The 18,741-nt window shown below is 39.2% G+C and overlaps 1 protein-coding gene across 3 annotated transcripts in view; it reads left to right on the top strand.

The window, feature by feature from the left end:
* The window catches only part of Tmem135 (transmembrane protein 135), a 254,888-nt gene extending 236,673 nt beyond the window's left edge, over nucleotides 1-18,215 (top strand). For all 3 annotated transcript variants that reach the window (XM_031387279.1, XM_031387278.1, XM_031387277.1), the window contains 7 exons: nucleotides 1,246-1,315; nucleotides 4,299-4,466; nucleotides 7,689-7,752; nucleotides 8,630-8,706; nucleotides 12,319-12,417; nucleotides 14,049-14,116; nucleotides 15,944-18,215. In XM_031387279.1, coding sequence (XP_031243139.1) covers nucleotides 1,246-1,315; nucleotides 4,299-4,466; nucleotides 7,689-7,752; nucleotides 8,630-8,706; nucleotides 12,319-12,417; nucleotides 14,049-14,116; nucleotides 15,944-16,076 — 679 coding nt within the window. In that variant the 3' untranslated portion in view covers nucleotides 16,077-18,215. The remainder of the gene's footprint in view (nucleotides 1-1,245; nucleotides 1,316-4,298; nucleotides 4,467-7,688; nucleotides 7,753-8,629; nucleotides 8,707-12,318; nucleotides 12,418-14,048; nucleotides 14,117-15,943) is intronic.
* The last annotated feature ends 526 nt before the right edge of the window (nucleotides 18,216-18,741 follow it).

The following is an 18,741-nucleotide window of genomic DNA, read 5'->3' as shown; positions in this document are numbered from 1 at the left end:
ATCCACTCAGGTAAAACTATTTGAGAAGTAGCATTCTAGGACACTGGAATCCACTCTGGGTGACCAAGGAAAGCTCACATGACAGTACTGATGACATCAGTACTTTGCTGGTAGTAAACCTGACCTGTAGAAGAGAAATAGTTTGCACAAGGCAGGCCAACTTCTGTAACTCACCTCTGTTCAAGCTTCTAGTTTTAATTCCTCAGCACTTCTACATGGCCAGATATGGCATATCATTCCCATGACATAAGGCTGGGTCAGGATGAGCTGGTGCCATCGTGTTTGGCCAGGAGAAGCTTCCTGTGTAATCCAGCTGCAGTGCAAAAAAGTTGGTTTCTGAGAGGTCTTGCTAAAGAGTTAGCACAGGTTTGGAGAAGTACAGAGCCAGAACATTGCTCCACAAGCTGCTCTTGTACCCAGGGAAAAGTTTGGTGCTCCCTCCGCAGAAGCAGTTAACTAGCCTGGAAGAAGTGACTGCTGGCTTTGGAACTTGAGCCCTTCAAAGAAAATGAGTACTATTGAGCTGCATGTTCGTTGACTTACATTTTTATGCTGAGGGTGAGTGAGGGGTCAGAGAGTTGGGGTCCCACATGAACAGTAGTCCTGGCAGAAATGTTTATATAAAACTCCAGACTATAAGTGGTTTACAGTTAAGTCACAAATAATCTTTGAGTTCCCACATGATTCCTATTTCCATATTTATTTTAATAACTGAATTTTGAATTCTGACACTTTATCAGGTTTCTTTTCCAGATGTTTCCTCTCAAATATAATTAAGTATAAATTCCTATAACCTGAACACATTCTCATTATGATTTTGTTTAAGTACTGACTTCACGGATGATTTATGATCATCATACTCTGTAACAAGAGATTTAAAGCTCCTAAAATTTGGTGGAGTATATAGTAGACAGTGTAGCCATATTTTTCATATTCAGTCACAAATAATTGCCAGTATCGTCTTCCTATTCCACAGTCTGTCATCTGAACTGCGATCACATGTTTTGTACAAGGTGTTAGTGACAAAATCAAAACAATACTCTCTTAGCTCTGCTTCTGTAGGTTATAAAAAAAGCTGTAACCATTTAGGGGGTAAAGTGGGATCTTTCTCTTTTACTGGTGAGAAATTTTAAATAGGTTTGCAACACACTCATGCACAACGTACATACATGCATGCGCAGGCACACCCAGCAATGCATACATACTTTAATTATAATTAGTGTTGTCTCTCTGGTCTGATTTCAGATGCAAGCATGGACCAAGGCACAGATGCTGCAAGCATTATGAAGACAACTGCATCTCCTACTGCATTAAAGTGAGTCTATAGAGGCGGCTGCCTGATTTTTGTCAACAGTCGCTGCTTTATACCCAAGTAATGTTTCTGTAGTAACTTCTAAGTAAATAGAAAAGTCCACATTCATTCTGCTGTCATTTAATTTGTATTTGACTCAGGATACTAGATAGAGCATGCCTGTAGATGAGGGAGTTAACTGTGTCCATTCACACAGATTCCCTATTTTCTAGGGCACATGGGTAATTTTGCAAAGCTACACTTCTTGCCTCCTGACTTGTCTCTCATCACTTGCTCTAGAAAGACTCTCTGGGGCAGGCGGCACCATCTGCTGCAGGTCCCTCAGTTTTGAATGGTGCTCACAGTCCCAATGTTTTTAAGAAGTTACTTATGCCGGGCGGTGGTGGCGCACGCCTTTAATCCCAGCACTTGGGAGGCAGAGGCAGGCGGATTTCTGAATTCAAGGCCAGCCTGGTCTACAGAGTGAGATCCAGGACAGCCAGGGCTACACAGAGAAACCCTGTCTCGAAAAACCAAAGAAAAAAAAGAAGTTACTTATTTCTTACAAGATCTGATTTCCTTTTCATTTTTCTTTTTTTTTGGGTGGAGGGAGATTAGTTGACCAAGTCATACAAACCTCATATGTGCAGTACTCTGCATGGTTATGGAGAACTTAGGTACTGTCTCACATCAGTACTTATAAGTGGAATGCTGGGGATGGTGAGATGGCTCAGCAGTTAAGAACACCAACTGCTCTTCCGAAGGTCATATGAGTTCAAGTCCTAACAACCACATAGTGGCTCACAACCACCCGTAATGGGATCTGATGCCCTCTTCTGGTGTGTCTGAAGACAGCTAATGTATACTTATTTATAATAATAAATAAATCTTTGGGCCGGAGCAAGCATGGACTGAGCGAGTGGGGCCAACTGGAATGAGCAGAGGTCCTAGAAAGTCAATTCCCAACAACCAGATGAAGGCTCACAGCTATCTGTACAGCTATAGTGTGTACTCATACATAAAATAAATGAATAAATAAACAAACAAATAAATAAATAAGTAAATAAGTAAGTAAATCTTTTTTTAAAAAAAAAGCGGAATGTACCAAGGCTCAGTGTTGATAATGACATTTGCCAGTCTTCGTACTCACCTCAGAATCTTCAGAGCCATGGCTAGGGTTAACAACAGTAAAAGACATTTTCCTTGTGCAGTGTCCAGATTTGATTTCCTGCCTCATTTTCAAAGTGGCACTAGCAAATAAAGCAGACTCTGCTGGCTCATAAAGAGGGAGATTCTGTCTGACATGTACTGAGTGCACTCAAGGAGAGAGTTCAGGCAGGGTGTGGGGACACGATACTGAGTATTTTCTAGGGAAAAAAAAAAGACCAAGAATTGACAAGCAGTCAGAAACCTAGTGACTCTTTGAAGTGTGTTCAGTGCTAAGGACTTAGCAGTTTGTGAAATGTTAAACTATCTGGAGACACATGGGAGAGAGGTTTACACTATGAAATACTTGGAAGTCTCTTTTGCTTGTTTTTGGGTTATCTGTGTAGCTCTGGCTGTCCAAATACTATGTATTTTGAGCTCACAGAGATATGCTTGCCTCTGCTTCCTGAGTCCTGGGATTAAAGGCTAGAATCCGGAAGCTTTGACAAGGTGTATCTCATTGTGGTGGAGCTTTGATTACACCATATTAGGCTGCAACCCTGAGTAGATGTTCACAGTAATTACATTCTTCTCAGTCCACTCTGCTCTCAGCTGTCTTATTAGGATCCTGTTCCTGCCCACTGCTGTATTGGCTCTGTGTATTCTCCAACTTGGTGGCCTTTTCATGATAGCATCTCTTTTGGATCAACTTAAATGTCACACCGTCAGTAGTTTTTCTCTACTATCTAATCGAATTCAAGTTTCTCCAGTGGCCAGTTCCGTCCTTCGTAACATGTTGTGATTTGTAATTGTTATATTACTTTCCTTATTTGGTTTCTCTTTCCAAATAAGATTGTAAAGCTTCACAAAGGCAAGAACTTGGTCTTGCCTGCCATGCCCCCACAGCCTTGTAATCCCACTATATAGTACATAGCCAGCAAATATTGCCTGAGTACATGAAGACGTAATAAATGATTTTCAGAAACGTATTGATTTTATCTTTTGAAAACTGGATGAAAAAATTAGTCTGTTTGCTCTTCGTGAGTCACTAGCATAATGTCATGGAGATAAAAGGACAGTTGTAGTATTGAAAAATTACTGGCAATTCCAGTGAGGCAAACTCATGGGAATTCACAAATGACTGACCTATTTCATGTTCGTGATTTCACCAGGTTTTTGGAAAATCAATCCATACTTTCTTGTAGCAATTCAGTTCTTTATTTTTCTAGAAAAGAAAATTGTAATTAGAAAATACAAGCCTGACTTTTTGGAACTTAGCATGCAGGCCAAGGTCCCAGCTCTTTCCCCATTGCCATGAGGCTGAGTCAAGGAGGATGAGAAGGCAGTGTTGAGCATCTTCAAGCTCAGTTCACTTCAATGCAAAGCACCCACTCCTCAGTTTAGCTTCATGCAGTTACCTAGATAGAGTGCCCATCTCCTAGGAAATTCCTTTAACTTGGTTATTTATATTCATATGTGTGTGTGTGTATGTGTGTGTGTGTGTGTATGTTTATACATATATACATTTTCTGTATATACATACATATACACACATATATACACATCCATATATATTTTATAGTCTATTATATATTGTTATATATAATTATACACTATAAAATATATATTATAATATATTATATATACATATATTATATATAATAACAGAGCTCTGAACAGTGAAATTATCTTTCAATTAAAAAAAAAAAAGCAATGCTTATACTGATGGTCAGACAGTCTCCTATTGAAATTTCCCACAGAAGGTGACTTTGTCAACTGCTTTTTTAGAATTTCCATGCTTGTATTTCTAAAACCTTGTGGTTATTGTCAAAAGAAGGTAAAGAAGTGAACTTGCTTCTAGGGCTTCATCAGAATGTTCAGCGTGGGCTACTTGATCCAGTGCTGTCTCCGGATCCCCTCTGCATTTAGGCATCTGTTTACAGAACCATCCCGGCTCCTCTCTCTCTTCTACAACAAGGAAAACTTCCAGCTGGGTGCTTTTCTCGGATCTTTTGTTAGTATATACAAGGTAAGCTTATCCATAAAAGAAGAAAGGGAGAAGTAAGGCCGGGTGGAGAAACTGCTCTGCAGTTAGAGCATTTGCTGGGTCACAACCTGCTGTACCTTCATTTACAGGAGATCTGGTGCCCTTTTCTGCCCTTCATGGTCCCCAGGCACACACATATGTGACATACACACACATGCATCCACACATTTAGGCAAAAGTCATACACATAAAGTGTACACATAAATACAATACTTACAAAGAGAAATGAATGGCATGGCCATTGTTAGAATGAGGTGTGCTCTGATTCAGCTCTTGTCTTACTGCTGGAGCTTTCTAGAATATTTCTACCTATCTTGACATCACCGAGTATGTACAATATATTGTGAATTCAGGTGGGAGAAGTTTGTTTAGAATTTTACTTAATATGCTTGACGTTATACCCATGTTGCATTTATTTATATATATATTTTTTTCAGAGACATATTTTCTTTAGTTTTCAGTATATAGACATTCTAAGAAAATGTGTATTTACTAAATAAAATCTAATAATATTCCAGTTTTCTTTTTCCCCACCTCCCCCAATATTCCAGTTTTTTAAAATACATCACAATTTAGTTCCTCATTTTAGAATACATTTTGAGCTTTCTAGCAGCTGGCAGGATTTGGCCAACACTGTAATGGTCTTCTCTTGTGACCCATGAGCGACAGGTTGTTACCCTTTTCACTCAGTTTCTGTCATGCTGTCTAAAGCAGTGAGTCCTCATCAATTATCCTACCGTTGCTTGTAGTATGTCCTATAAATACTTGATATGTCAGCAAGCCCCTCAACAAATGTGTAGAGATCATCCTTGACACAGAACATTGCAATGTTGACTCATGGCCTACAGTTTAGTGGAGACACTAATGTGTTACTCAATACACTGAAGTGTTTTGCTATCTAAATTTTAGTCTGTGTATTTAAATTCAGATTCTAAGTGATAAACTGTTAATTTATGAATGTTTTTGATTTTCATCTTTAAAATTGGGTTTCTTTCAGACTGTATATAATTGGTTCCCTCCCACATTGAGATAAGATCTTATGTAGTCCAAACTGGCCTTAAATCTCACCAAATCACCCTGAATCAGTCTCACAAGTATTAGGATTGTGCAGTGAAACACCATGATTTAATTGTAGTGTCTAGACTCTTTACATTTCAGCTGTGTATAGTATAGTCTATCTAAGTCTTTATAATTCTTTTTTTTTAAGATATTTTCTTTATTTATATTTCAGATGTTATCCCCTTTACTGGTTTCCACTCCGAAAACCCCCTATCCACTCCCCTTGCTGACCAACCCACCCACTCTCGTTTCTTGGTCCTGGCATTCCCCTAGGGGCATCAAGCCCTCACAGGATCAAGGCTTCCTTCCATTGATGTCCAACAAGGCCATCCTCTGCTACATATGTGGCTAGAGCCATGGGTCCCTCCATGTGTACTCTTTGGTTGGTGATTTAGTCCCTAGGAGCTCTGAGGGTACTGGTTGGCTCATAGTGTTGTTCCTCCTATGGGGCTGCAAACCCCTTCAGCTCCTTGGGTCCTTTTTCTAGCTTAGTTGGCTGTGAGCATCTACTTCTGTATTAGTCAGGCACTGGCAGAGCATCTCAGGAGACAGCTATATCAGGCTCCTTTCAGCAAGCACTTGTTGGCATCCACAATAGTGTCTGGGTTCGGTGACTGTATGTGGAATGGATCCCTAGGTGGGGCAGTCTCTGGATGACTTTTCCTTCAGTCTCTGCTCCACACTTTGTCTCTGTATCTCCTCCCATGGATATTTTGTTCCCCCTTCTAAGAAGGACCTAAGTATCCACACTTTAGTCTTCCTTCTTCTTGAGCTTCATGTGGTCTGTGAATTGTATCTCAGGTATTCCGAGCCTCTGGGTTAATATCCACTTATCAGTGAGTGCATACCATGTGTGTTCCTTTGTGACTGGGTTACCTCACTCAGGATGATATGTTCTAGTTCCATCCATTTGCCTAAGAATTTCATAAATTCATTGTTTTTAATAGCTGAGTAGTACTCCATTGTGTAAATTTACCACATTTTCTGTATCCATTCCTCTGTTGAGGGATATCTGGATTCCTTTTTAGCCTTTGTGCTGTCTATTTATCTTTAAAAGCTTAAAACTCTACAGCACATTGTTTATATTTTGCTTTATAGTCATCTTGTTCTTTAGAAAACCAGAGAGTGGGGATTTCAATCTCTGGACTTCTATGATTTTCTGTCACAGCTACTCAGTTCTATTTTTGTGGTGAGAGGACAGTTGTAGACAAGGTGTTCATGTGAGTATGGTTGTGTTCCAGTAAACTTACCATATCATAGGTACAATTTCATAGAACTTTTATATTAAAAAAATTTGTAAAAATTTTTATATTTATTTTTATCCATGTAAAATTGTATTATTATTATTATTATTATTATTATTATTATTATTATTACTATTATTATTATTATTTTAAAGAACTTTAAAGACTGGCACGATAACACATGCTTCTAGTTACAGCTACTCTGGAGACTGAGGCAGAAAGATTGATTGAACTTAGAAGTTCTAGAAAACTCTGGCAACATAACCAGGCCTTTTGTCAAACAGAACCCAAACACAGAAATAAACCAAAGCGAGGGTTACCTTCCAAGCTGTAGGAAGCCACCTGGTGGCCATTTTTAGCTAAAAAGCTATAATTTGTTAACTCTTGCTTTGGCTAACTGAAGATAAGAGACATATGACTTCCAAATTTACCCATTTTCTCCATTTTCCAGCACTCTTTGTTTCTTTTTATAGAGCTGAGCTTTTACCTAGCATCACCTTTTGGCTGAGGTATAATGACCTTCCTCATAGTCTGCTGCAGGTGAATTGTCTCTTTCATTGCCACTGCTGAGAACCAGCATCTGGGGTCCAGTGTCCTGACTTGACAGATGAGTAATTTCTCCAGCTCCTTTGCTTTGTTAAGATGGAAATGACTCTTACCTCCAGGCCCTGTCTTTAGAGGTACATTCATGGGCAGGCTTTTGAAAAGCTGCACACAGTGTGACATGTGATCTTCGTAAGTGTATCCAGGGCTGCAAGTTGACTTCCCATCAGGGGTCTAGCTTGTCTCACACAGGATCCGGTTGCTGAGAGAATCACTCAGTGCAGTTTTTGTTCTCATGCATTTTTTTTCTCCTCAGAAATAATGTAACCAAGCTCATTTTGTTTCCTCCCTAATACAGGGCACAAGTTGTTTCCTCCGCTGGATCAGGAACCTGGATGATGAGCTGCATGCTATTGTGGCTGGTAAGTTAGTAATCAAAAGAATGTCCATTGTTGTAGCATTGGTGGTGGGATGAGGGACAAGCCTGTAAAGCCAACCAGGTTTTATTTCTTCCTGCATCACGTCCCTGCTGACGCACCCACCATTGTGGGAAGTTACATGGGTCAGGGCACTCTTGCTGTCTGGCATTCTGAGTTGGCAGTGTAATAATTCAGATTGTCATTATTGCCAGAAATCTTAGAGGATGTGTCATATAAGTACCCAAAGACTTGTTTAGACAATTATATAAAAGTTATTAACATGAAGTCCCGTTAGAATTCTTTAAAAATCCATTTTTACCACTGGAAAATATTTAAATTGTTAGAATGCACTCAATTATTTTATAAAAGTAAAAATGATTGTTTTCTAGAGTGAAATGTATGTACTACTTAAATTAGTTCAGTCTCTAGGATTCCAGCTCCAGCCCCTAGTTTTGCACATGTATAGCAAAGGTGATGCTATGCACAGTAGTATAGTAACCACACTGAAAATAATTTGAGCTGTTGTGAAAATAGACGAGAGAGTATCCCCTTTGAAGAAAGAACTGATACCAATGGCTTTTACAGTTATGTTTAAAAGTAGTGTTGGGCAAGACCACTACAGCTCTTTAAGTTAGGGTTTCTTGTTAAAAGTAACTCATGCTATTTGTTCTCTACCCTGAAGATCATTAGTTCTACTTTTCAAATATGGATTAACAATGTCTTACTCTACTCTAGTGTCATGGGACATGTTACTGTTCTTGTGGGTTTTCTCTAAAGGCAAAGCGAAAGCACAATTTTTCCTACTTAAGAGAATTAACATTTCTGATGACTTAACTATGAGATCATTTGCAATCTGATCAGTTTTTCCTTGTCATTTCAGGGTTTTTGGCAGGTGTATCGATGATGTTTTATAAAAGCACAACAATTTCCATGTACCTAGCTTCTAAGCTGGTGGAGGTAAGCATGGATCTTATGACTGGGAAGTTCTAAGCACACAGCGTTTGCAGGTGATATGTAGTGCTTCAGTTGCAAGAATGACTGCTACTCTGGTTCCAGCCAAGTCCTGACAGTCAGCTCCTCACTTATGTTTATTTTCCTTTACACAGAAAAACATAGTGTAAGCAGTCCTCGGAGTCCACCATGCATATGAGCACACATCAGCACCTAGACAGTGTCTTGCATACCATATTGTGTCTTTGCACCTATACAAACTCAGGAGAAATGCTTCTCAAAAGAAAATCAATAGTACTGCCAAAGTATGGCCACAATACTATTTTTTTATTATTTAAAAAGCCCATGAGTGGTTAGTTTTCATCTTCCCTGAATATCTTCCATGTTTTTACAGTCCCTTTGGGCTATTCAAAGGCTCTCTTAATTTGTGTAATTACCCCCTTTTCCTCCTCCTCCGTTAGGCGTTCTCCCCCTCCTCTCTGCTTCCTTTCTTTGATGTTTAACTCCTGTCTTTCCTGTGAACCATTAACTAGATTCAAAAGCTTACATTTAACCTCTATTTTCCCAGGAGTGGGTAGGGTAGGGGAGTGCCAGGTGTGTGAATATCCCATTGCATCATGTTCCGAAGTGTCTGCTTGTCTTTTTATTAGCTTCGAGCATTGATAGGCCAACTCAAGGCTCCTTTTGCGCCTCTTGCTCCAGGTGTCAGGTGCTTGTCACTAGTCCATTGAGTTTCAGAGTGCTGCAGAGGCACAAGCATGGATCCCAGCACCAGGAGGTAGAGGCAGGAGGTCGGCAGCTCAAGGCCAAATAAATCCATTGACATCAGATGGAACTAGTGTTGAGATGTCAGCCAAGCAGTGGAATGCTTCTCTCTTCTTGTCTCATCCAGTTTCTAGATGCTTCTAGCAAAACAAACTGTCCTGGCCAGAGTGCTGGAGACACTTTAATGACAATTGAAAGCATTAATCATCTGACATGGTTCGTGAAATTAATTTAAATGGTGTACAGTAACCATTTTTCCATGGTTGAAGTTAATTTTTTGTTAAAATGCTATACGGTGCTATACTACTGTGTAGTGAATTGACAGGAAAACCCACTGTATTGTCAGTTTTCCATTGCTATGGCATATGTGTGAGGTAGATAATATTTGAAGAGAGAAAGGTTATTCTGGTTCATGGATGGTAGGCTTCAGTCTATTCTAACCAGCTATTCCTTTGGCTGTATGTCATGTGGGGAGTTGGTAGAGCACAGCTTCTTATTTATTTTATGTATGTGAGTTCACTGTTGCTGACTTCAGACACACCAGAGAAGGGCATTGGATCCCATTACAGATGGTTGTGAGCCACCGTGTGGTTGCTGTGAACTGAACTCACTCAGTGCTCTTAACCGCTGAGCCATCTCTCCAGCCCTGGAGCACAGCTTCTTACTTTACAGCTGGGAATGAACTGAAGGAGAAGGGAGGAGAAGTTTCCTAGTGTCCTCTTCCAAGGAGTGCCTTCAGTAACTCGAGGTCTCCACACGGAGTGAATGCCTTCAGTAACCCAAGGTCTCCACACGGAGTGAATGCCTTCAGTAACCCGAGGTCTTCACACGGAGTGAATGCCTTCAGTAACCCGAGGTCTCCGCACGGAGTGAATGCCTTCAGTAACCTGAGGTCTCCACTCGGAGTGAATGCCTTCAGTAACCCGAGGTCTCCACACGGAGTGGGCCGGCTGCAGAAGCTTCTTCTCAGTGACAGCACTCTGTGGACAGTCTGTTAATATTTGAATCTTTGAGGGATATTTTAGACTCAAACTTTGGCAGGCATGTATAATTTTTTTCTTGGAACTTATGAATAAAATGTGTTCTGTGTTCCCATTACTATAGTAGGTGCCAGCAAGCATGGATACAGTAGGGCTTCTGTCCTTCATTAACTTAGAATTTGGTTCAGTACATATGTTTAGTGTGATATTTAGGCACACACAACTATTGAATATTATAAGATAACTTCCGTTTAATACTCTGTATGTACTCTACAGGTTTTCTATATCCCAATTGCTGATGCACACTCCTTCCTATATATTTCTTTCTCATTATGTATTTCTGATTGATAATATATAATGTATTTTCCTGTCATTTTTTTCTGTTTCTTTTTCTCTTTGAGTATTATAGCAGTTGAGTGTCTTATTTTTTTTTAATGTGAAATTAGAAAATTATTTTGGGGGAATAATTTTCTTTAAGATTTATTTATTTATTTTATGTACATGAGTACACTGTAGTTGTCTTCAGACACACGAAAAGAGGGCATCCGATTCCATTACAGATGGTTGTGGGCCATCATGTGGTTGCCAGGAATTGAACTCAGGACCTTTGGAAGAGCAGTCATTGCTCTTAACCACTGAGCCATCTCTCCAGCCCCTGAGGATTAAATTTTAACGAGATAAATTTACGTAGCAAATGTGATAGCTGCAGAAGAGCACCAGAGGATGAGAGGGCTGTGGGTTCCATCTGCTGCTGTCCTTGGTGGACTGCCCACTCCTTCTTGAAGCTTCCATCCAGTGAGAACTCCAGACTTTTAGCTTCCTTTCCACATGCTTTCCAGTCCTCCCTTAGCTTTCTGTATGTCAGAAACCTGCTGCCATGAGTTTCCCCTGTTCTGAATGTATAGCCAATACCTGTTCTGTGTCTCCTGCTTTGCTTGTATGTGTGTGCGATCACACGTGCTCATGTTTGTGTGTGTGTGTTTGTGTGTGTGTGCTTGCGACTGTGTGTGCATGTCCATGTGTACGTGTGTATGTTGTGCCATGTCTCTTCTGACATAGCTGTTCGTCTTGTGTATGTTAAAGTGTATTCATCCTGCTGGTTTACTGCCATCCTGTGACAAGCTAGTGTATTAACTGAGAGCACAATAGTAGTGAACTTTGAGAGCAACTTGAGACACTAATGTTTTGCTTTTTGAATCTCAATAAAAATTTGGTTCAATTCTGTTTTTTTTCTCATTTAATTTACTAGTTAGTTTTATTGTATCATAAATATATTGTTCCATGACAATTTTGAGTTTAGAAATGTGATACGTTGAGAAACATTCCAAATCTTTGTCAAAGTTCTCCTTGGTCATATTCCCTTTGTTCACTGGGATAGCCAAACAATACATAATACATAATACATAGTTTACATTTATATAAATATCATATGCCTCTCTCACAGCTCTGACCAGAGTCGGGGCACATGTCTACTAGGCTTATATTTTATTCACTTCTAAATTCCTTGCTCCTAACACTGTGCTCATCATAGTTCACATCAGGAATGAACAAGTCTAATACAAGGAAAAAAGCACTTAAGCATTTACAAAAGCCTCCAAGAATAAATGACATCAATGCAACAGAAATGAAGAACTGTTCGGTTTCACACACAAAGGCATCACTGCTCAAAACTAGTGTTTGGCGTGAAGGAAGGAGGACAGGAAAGGCTAACTCAGAGCACTATCATAGAGGATGTGACTGATTGAGCTTCAGAGGAGTTAAAAGGAATCAGAAAGGCAGAAAATGTACTTGCAGAATTCAGTACTGAGTTCTGTTTTTAATACTGCTCAGTTTTTCAGTACAATCTAATTCTTGCATTATGCTTGATTTTCAGACGATGTATTTCAAGGGCATTGAGGCTGGAAAGGTTCCCTATTTTCCTCAAGCAGATACTATCATCTATTCCATCTCTACAGCCATTTGTTTCCATGCAGTAAGTACAGCTCTTGAGAAGACAGAAGTTTCTATTTCTGCTTTACATTAAGCCAGTGGTGATGGGAAATCAAAGTCTAGCAACACCTTTGTTTGTCATGGTTCCTTCTTTTTTTTTTTTAGATATTTTCTTTATTTATATGTAAATTTCTCCTTTCCCAGTTTCCACTCCAAAAATCAAACAAACAAACAAAAACAACAAGAACAAACCCCTTTTGCCTCCCCCCTCTCCATGCCTGCCACCCCACCCTCTCCCACTTATTGGCCCTGGCATTCCCGTACACTAGGGCACATTCCCCTTCACAGGGCCAAGGTCCTCTCCTCCTATTGATGATCGAATTTGCAATCCTCTACTATACACATGCTGCCAGAACAATCAGACCCACCATGTGCAGTCTTTGGTTGGTGATTGAGACCCTGGGAGCTCTGAGGGTACTAGTTAGTTCATATTGTTGTTCGTCCTAAGGGGCTGCAAACTCCTCAGCTCCATAGGTCCTTTCTCTAATTCCTTCACTGGGGACCCTGTACTCACTTCAATGGGAGGCTGTGAGCCTCTACATCTGTGTTAGTCAGGTACTGTCAGTGCCTCTCAGGAGATAGCTATATTTAGGCTGGCTTGCCCTTCCTTCAGTCTCTGCTCCATAGTTAATCTCTGCAACTCCTTCCGTGGGTATTTGGTTCCCTCTTTTAAGAAGGAATGAAATGTCTACTTTTTGGTCTTCCTTCTTCTTGAGTTTCTTGTGGTTTGTGGGTTGATCTTCCTGTATTCCAAACTTCTGGGCTAATAACCACTTATCAGAGAGTGCATACCATGTGTGTTCTTTTGTGATTGGGTTGCCTCAATCAGGATACTATTCTCCAGATCCATCCATTTCCCTAAGAATTTCATAAATTCATTGTTTTTAATAGCTGAGTAGTACTCCATTGTGTAGATGTACCACAATTTCTGTATCCACTTCTCTGTTGAGGGACATGTTTCCTTCTTAATGGTTTGTTTTCTTAGCAGAAGACCTTGCATGTCTCAAAGCACTGAACATGTTAATGGGCCAGGCCTTGCTTAAATAACAGACCAATATTTATGTCTAAATGGAATACAAAGATGAGTGAATTCATAGCCCTGCATTGCAGGGAGAGCACCCTGATGTAATCCTTCCTGGAGAAAAGCTATCTTAAGAATATACATGGATGCCCTCTTAGACACTCCAGCATTCCTCAGGAAAGAGAAGGATAAGCGAGTCTGGTCTCTCTGTGTTTTGTATTATCATTTTTTTTTTTTATGTCTCTGTCTTAAAGGCCATTGATGAGCTTGGGCATAATGAGAGCTTTTACTTGCTTTTCCCCACAATGATGGTATCACCTTGAAGCTCAGGAAAGTCAAATTATCAGCTCTCTAATGGGCACTCATACTTCCTGATAAAGATGGCTATTCACTGATTATCATCTCAGAAGCAACATGTCTACTTGAAAGCATGTTAATAGATTCTTGAGAGTGACTTAAAGATAAAAGCAATTTTTCATCACTGAAGTTTTAAAAATGCAACAAATAATAAAGATAGTGATAAGAACTACTATATTGCTTAAGACTGCAGTATTGGTATTTACTAAAATAAGTATCTAATTGAATAATCTTAGGCTGTTATGGAAGTTCAGAACTTGCGACCATCTTATTGGAAGTTCCTTTTAAGGCTCACCAAGGGCAGGTAAGTGACCAAGTTGATTTCAGTGTTTATAACAATAACTTATATAAGGATATTATAAATGTCTTTGTCTCCTGAGGGAATATTCTTCCCTCAGGAAGTGGTAAATTTGTTATTTATATGTAAATCAGTATGTTCAATATAATAAGAAATCAGATCTGAGTGAAAACTTTGAGTTAAAACTAAATATTTGATCCCTTTTCCTTATAATAGTTTAGATGCTTTAAATATCCTAGATTAATGTGCTCACCTAACTGCTAGTTTATCAGTAATTAGATAATCAGAATTTAATCTTATTATGAGTCTTTAAACTCTTCTTTTTTATTTAAAAATATCAAGTTCAAGTCAGAAATATAAGTCAGTGGCAGATTTGCTTAGTTTGTACAAGGTCCAGCTCTCCTCCATGACCACAGGGCCAGGTCTTCTGCTGGCTGCAGGCGGTGACGGGCAAGGGTACCCTTTAACCTTATTTGAGTTCTTTTGGAGAGTTTGACCTACTATAAATAGGCGGATGAGTTGGACTTTAATTCTGGTTAATAGGGAACTATATTTACTCTCACAATCTTAAGTTTATTTTGTTCTTTAATAAAATAATGATCTGTATGTGATAGTCTGTTCTGTGTCGCTATGAGAGATTTCCTGACACTGGGTAATACACATATTAAAAAGGTTCATTTGACACATTATTCTTGTAGCTGGAAGGTACAAAGAGACCATCAATAGGCCTCTGTTGGATTTTGGTATATCAGTTCTGACCAGTGATTTGGAATCAGTTTCAATCTATTTTCTTCTCCAGAAATGAAGTGATTGTGAATAGGAAGGGAGGCCTACAATCCTTCCCCCAGCTCTTCGTAAGAGTCCCCAATCTCCATCCAAAGATTGGCTGTGGGGCCACCCTCTCAGAGGAGAAGGGGCTGGGGACTAGGAGATTGTCTCGGGGAGTGGCAACCAAGAGTGCAGCGTTTAGAATATAAATAAATAAATACATAAATACGCACACACATACATACAAACATAAGTAAATAAGTAAAAAATGTTTTAAAAAGTGAGACCTTAAAAGGTATATCCTGTGCACCAACTAAAACTGTTCTTAACATGCTTTCCTCTAGGTTGGATGATGGTTAATATAAGGGATATTGTTTAATCACTGCATCTTTTTTACTGTGCTTGTGTCCATGTGTGTGGATGCAGCAGAGGTTATTAGAACAGCTTGTAGGAGTCAGTCAGGTCTCTTGCCATCGTGCGGGAGGGATAGAAGTAATGTCAGACTTAGAAACAAGTGCCTTTACCTACCGAGTCATCTTGCCCCTCCTTGAGAATAATGTCTACTCTGTTTGATTAGTTCTCTCGTGCTGTCTGCTCTTTAATCATTACCTGTTTGCATATTTGGATTGTTCTATTCTCACTGTGAGACATTAAGGTCTCAGATATGAGAGCAGTTACACTTAACAAACACCCTTGCTTTGTTGGTAAGTGGTAAATGGTTCCCTGGTTCCTCAGTATTCTGTGATTTAATTCACCAGAAAAATACTGTTTAGTCAAGTTTTATATTTGAAACCATCTAATGTATAGAGCTCTAGGTATATTTGAAATTGAGGGCTAATTGAGGGCTGTGGTTTTGCCCTGGGGATTATCTTTTAAAAGGTCATCCTGGACAGTGACACTTGGTCATCAGGCTGCCTGTGTAACATTGGAAACTACCACTGAATTTCAGAGCTTTTGTCTTGCCAACACAACCTGACTTGGCATTTCCTGAAAGCCAAGTCAGAGCAATTGACTGGTTTCTTTATGAATATCTTACTGGTTTCTGTACTATGTTCTCTTCCACAGGTTTGCACTCATGAACCGAAAAGCCCTGGATGTATTTGGTACTGGTGCATCTAGAGAATTTCACAACTTTATCCCCAGACTAGACCCACGATACACAGTTGTCACACCGGAGTTGCCCATAGACTTTTCCTGAAGATGACTGTAACTTATTGACTGTGTCTCACCATTTTCTCCTGAAGAGTTAATTATTTTCAACACAGAAGGGGCCCAAGCTGAACCTCAGTGTTACGTCAATGAGAGATGCTTTTTCTTTCTTTTCATACCAATCAGAAATACAGAAGCTTTTTAGAAAGGCGTTGCTTAATAATTAAGCTTCCTCTGTAGCCAGAATCTCATTCTGGATCATGTAGTGTTGACATTATGATATATTGTTGATTAAATTATGTCCACAAAGAATATTGAATAATCTATGTAGAAATATAATAAGAAGAGTATACTTAAAAATTGCTTTAAAAGATATCTTTAGTTCATTCCAATAGACTTCTTGGTCAAAACTAAGAATATTTCTTCACTTTAGAATTTGCAGAGGATCACGGGTGTATGAATTCAGTCCGTGATTTTTATGCTTTTGAATGGATTTCTATAGCTGTGAGGTGTTGGAGATGGGGAGAAACCTCCATGGGCTTGCTGCTTTGCTGTGGAGCAATGTGGAGAAAGTGGCCATTCTTATTTCAGGGATACAAACATTGGTTTCATACCATTTGGGCCAATGTCATGGTGGTACCCATACTCTTTTGTTCAGCTGACAGTCCTGTCTCTCTTCTCAACCAGATGGGCTGTTTGGCAGCCTAGTGACCTTATATGATAGTAGCAGGTTAGGAACAAACGGAAACCAACATGTGCTGCTGTAAAGAATATGTCTCAGTGTTCACAGGGTGTTACACTTGAATATTGTCAAGCAGACAACTTAAAAGCCAATCATCACACCTCTTATAGGCAGATTGTGTTTATTTTCACCACAGTGACCACGCTACTTGTAGCTCAGTTTGAATGCCATTGGTGTTTTAGAAAGGATTAAGATCCTATGGAACAAAAGAGCTTTGGGTCAGTTTGACAGTTGGTACCCTCTCTATTGCCTCACCTAAACAGGATGTTTTATGACTGAAATGTGAAAATGCAGTGATTGTTGGGAATTCATCTCTCACTAATTGGATTCCTGTTCCCCTGCTTCCTGTTCATTAACCAGTTCACTCTGGAGTTAAGGGACAACAGATAGTTGGTGCTGATTATAGAAGCAGTCCTGCACAGCTGACTGAAATATGATCACTTGGGTTTTCTGAGGAAAGTTGTACTTTTCTAAGTTAATATAGAAGTCTAAAGTGGTTGTGATGTCTACAGTTAATGTAATATATAGCAATTAACTTTAAATATATAGTTTTGTTGCTAAAAAAGGTTTCAGGCCATTGTAAGTTATGCAGTAGAACTTGTGTTATGACAGGAATTATAACCCAGACATTAAAAATACTTAATCTCCCTTATTCAATTGCATCAGCACTTGTTTTTCTGTGTAATACTACCCTTGGTTGTTATGGTAAGTTGAATCCCTACAAAGAGACAGACTCTAGTGCCATCGTGGAACAGAACCACTCGAGTTTGCTCAGATTTTTGCATTACGGTTAGCTTTCTAGAGTGGACTTGCCTACGTGGTAATACTGTTGAAGCCATTGGTTTTGGACTTCAACACTGATTAATTGATGCAGTCTTAGGTTTTTATTCACTGGAATTGAACTGATGATTAGTAATGTGTTTACTTTTGAAAATGAAGTATTAAAGCACTGAGAATGCCTGGCTACCTGGATCTTATTTTCTCCTCTCAGATTTTATGTCTGTTGTGTTTTTCTTATCAGGTTAAAAATTTATTTTAAGCCATAAATCATTCTTTTCATTGACGTTAAAAGACTGTGATAATGATTTATCCTATTGGAATGTGCTAAAAATGTTTAGTAAAATCTTGCTGGTCAAAAGGTGCATTTATGTGAGAGATACATTTTTAACAAATTACACTTGTGTTTTTATTTTATGTAAAATGTAATAAGAAACTACCATGAAGCAGAATATAACAGTCAACGTACAGCTCGGAAGGATAGCTCACCGTCCTCCAGTGACAGATTGAAAAATACAGTTTGAACTCTCGAGGACAGTGTACTTGTTCAAGCAAACAAGAAGAAAACCTGGTGTTTCTAAAGACAATCGGTGTCTTTCTACCACTAACTATTCAGGTCTTGACTGACAGCTGCCTGTCATCATAAATAAAGACAAATAGATCTCTCCATATCAAAACAGGTTTTTATTTCCATTTTGCTTACATTCTGAAGAAATTGTGTCCTTGGCCAGCTTCTACCAGAATGGAATATCACAGATGATACTCCTTTGGTCTTCCCGGTGTCTTCATGTAGAATAAAAAGCAGTGCATTTGGAGCAGCCGTGTAATGATCATTTCATGTGTTAGTAAAACTGTAGAAGCGCCCCAAGTAAAGGTTGGGAAGTTTGAGATTGAGCAGTTATCTTGAGTCTCTTTGATTCTTACCACCTTTTCTATCCTTTAGGATAGCAGATAGTCTATTCTGCTATCCACTTCTGAACACACTCCCTGATCTTGTCATCTTTTTTCCTAAAAGCTGTGTCTGGCTCAGTGCTTTTAAAGGTAACCTCTAAACTACAAGTGACTCTGAGATCAGAGGTGGACAGCATCTTGGTCTCAATATAGTGCATGTACTAAGACTTCAGCAAGACAGAAAGGGCATCGTATGTGCACTTGCAATGGATATGAATGCTGATACTAGACACTGAGAGAAAGC

This window comes from Mastomys coucha, unplaced genomic scaffold (assembly GCF_008632895.1).
Source record: "Mastomys coucha isolate ucsf_1 unplaced genomic scaffold, UCSF_Mcou_1 pScaffold21, whole genome shotgun sequence".
NCBI lineage: Eukaryota > Metazoa > Chordata > Mammalia > Rodentia > Muridae > Mastomys > Mastomys coucha.
The sequence above is the reverse complement of the archived record's forward strand: the minus strand, read 5'-3'. Positions and strand labels throughout refer to the sequence as shown.